This window comes from Amblyomma mixtum, chromosome 8, assembly GCF_055824585.1.
Source record: "Amblyomma mixtum isolate Tamu chromosome 8, ASM5582458v1, whole genome shotgun sequence".
Taxonomy (NCBI): Eukaryota; Metazoa; Arthropoda; class Arachnida; order Ixodida; family Ixodidae; genus Amblyomma; species Amblyomma mixtum.
Window position 1 is genome coordinate 9,567,454 of NC_143019.1, and position 2,633 is coordinate 9,570,086.

Genomic DNA, 2,633 nt, shown 5'->3' on the forward strand with positions numbered 1-2,633 from the left:
TCGACGGAAACCAATAGAATGTTCGCGGGAGAAAGTTGAGGCCTTGAGCTGTTTGAAGAGCACGCAGTTCTTGCCTCGGGAACTGCGGATTTTAGTTTCCCTCGTCAGCAGATGTAGGGCGACGGCGCATAGGTGAAAGTGAACGGCGACGTGGGGACGGGGATCGACGGGTCGTATACGGACGATCGTCAGTGGCGTAGGGCTCCGGAGGTGGAACAGAACGGAGCTGCTCAGGTCAACAGGCAGGAGGCGCAACCGTTCTAGGGGCGACCATGCGGCGTCGACAGCGGCGGGCCACATGTCCGGGGAAGCCACATGAAAAGCATATCGGACGATTGTCTGGTGTGCGCCAAGGGTTGTAATATGGCGAAGGAGAAGGAGGAAGCGGAGCCGCTGGTGGGGCCGGTGCCGGGCGCAGAACAGGCTGACGAGGTGGCAACACCGCAGGCCGTGCAGCCACGGCGGCGTACGTCAAGGGCGCTGCCACAGGGGTGGATTGGCTATAATGTGCTGCGGCGCCAGCGTACGTCAAAGGAGGGACGGAAGGAACTTCAGGGGGAGGAGGAAGAGCTTCGGCCACTTGTTCGCGTATGACGCGCTGCAGCGAAGGCACAAGAGAAGAGGAAGTGGCAGTGCTCGGGTGGACGAGGGACAGCTGTCGAGCAACTTCTTCGCGAATATACTGCTGGATCTGCGGCAGCAGTAGCGACTGGTCAGAGTCAGATGTCAAAGCGCCCAGAGGCTCCGGTGGAGAGAGTGGAGAGCGAGTGAGAAAACGGCGCTTACGGAGTTCGTCGTAGCTCTGGCATTGTGCGATGACGTCGACGACGGTGGCTGGATTTTTGGCGAGAAGCATCTGGAATGCGTCGTCGTCAATGCCCTTCAGAATGTGGTCGATCTTGGCGCGCTCGGGCATCGAAGCATCCACACGTTTGCACAGATCCACCACGTCCTCTATATAACTGGTGAAATTTTCACCAGGCAGCTGCGCCCGAGCACGCAGGCGTTGCTCAGCACGCAGCTTGCGCACCGCAGGCCGGCCGAAGACGTCAGCGAAATTTTGCTTAAAGGCGGTCCACGATGTGATGTCAGGCTCATGGTTGCGGTACCACAGATTAGCAACGTCCGTCAGATAGAAAATGACGTTCAGTTTTAGGGGATCGTCCCATTTGTTGTGGGTACTGACCCGCTCGTACGAGGCTAGCCAGTCCTCGACGTCGTGGTCCCCGGTACCGCTGAAAACAGCGGGGTCGCGCTGGCGCAAAGCTCCAGCGCAGACGACTGTCGGCGGCTGTGGGGCAGGAGTATGTGGCACAAGGATCGGCGGCTGTTCGGAATCTTGAGGCATGGTGAAATTCGGAAGCGGACGGCCTTGAAGTGCCAAGAAGGCAGTAAATCCGCACCTCCACCAAGTGAAAGGGGGTTTCTGCACAAATGGTACAGGGCGTGGTGTTCACGGCAGGCGACACAAAGCGGCGAGCAGAACGGCGGGCAGCGCAGAAGACGGCCAGTCCGACCCAAGCGATCTCGTGCAGCGCGGCGGCACTTCGTCTTTTTGCGACGCTTCGTCGTCGTCGGCGCTCTGGCAGCGATCGGCCTAGGCGGAATCAGGCGCGACCGTCGTGGTTCGCTACAGCGTGCAAATTTTCAGCTCAATCCCTGTAGCTCTGCATGCAAGGTGGTCTTTATCAAGGCGACAGTCGACCCGGTGTGACGCGGCGTTTCTTCTGCTAACGTCTACAGCGTCCCTTGAAGCTCAAAAATGTTAAATCCTTTTAACTTTGGCTACCGAAGTAGAAGAAGCGGCCAATGCAACAGCTGCTTCATAGTAGGGGGGAGTTCAGCGTCGACTGCAACTGCCTTGCATGCGTAATTAAGCGCAATCAACGGAAACTTTGAGCCCAATATCTCGGGACACGCGTTCTCTAGAAGAGATCTACCAAATGGAGCAGTCAAGAAGTGACGCTACCTCTAGGTTTCGAATATAGGCCTTCACGCTAGACGCAGAGCGTAAAACAGTAATTATTATATTTTATTCAATTAGGTGCCTGACAGCGGCAGTTTCATCTAACATCGTAATTGCGCGCTTCTGTGGAACCCTCTGCGCCCAATCGATGATCGAATGACGGGAAGTAATGACCTCGCTGCTGTGCTACTGTGCTGTGCTAGCGAAGAGAGTGACGGATAGTAAGGCGCAGCCATACCACAACAGTTGTCTGCTTTTTGGGCTTCTCTGCACTCTCTAATGTTAGAGGATACTAAGGGATAGGATGTGCCATCCTGTGGAAGACACGTGTGTTACTGGGCATCTCTCTTCTTACTTTGCCTTCTTTTCTCGTATCATTCATTTTTCTGCAGTGGACTGTGCTTCCCGACGGTAAGAATCAAACTAAATTCTATGATAAGAACACGTATGAAATGACTCCGAAACAAGAGTTCTCTGTGAACAGGTTTCTATTGCTCATTGCAAAACGGTTCAAAAGATTCAGAGGTAAAAGTAAAGGACGGAAACTTATGCAGGAGAACACACTACTCACCCATCCTGCGCTAGAGGCAAAGAATGGTTGTATATAAATGTTAAGGAGGAATGATATATGAGGTAAAAAAGAAAGAATGTAGAACTACAGATAGTC

General features: G+C 54.1%; 1 protein-coding gene across 1 annotated transcript; it reads right to left on the reverse strand.

Annotated features, from left to right (window-relative positions):
• Positions 1 to 235: 235 nt before the first annotated feature.
• On the reverse strand, positions 236 to 1,618 carry LOC149331287 (uncharacterized). The gene has a single exon (XM_089555949.1). The coding sequence runs from the start codon at positions 1,346 to 1,348 to the stop codon at positions 236 to 238; it is 1,113 nt and encodes a 370-aa protein (XP_089412075.1). The 5' UTR covers positions 1,349 to 1,618.
• Between the last annotated feature and the right edge of the window lie 1,015 nt (positions 1,619 to 2,633).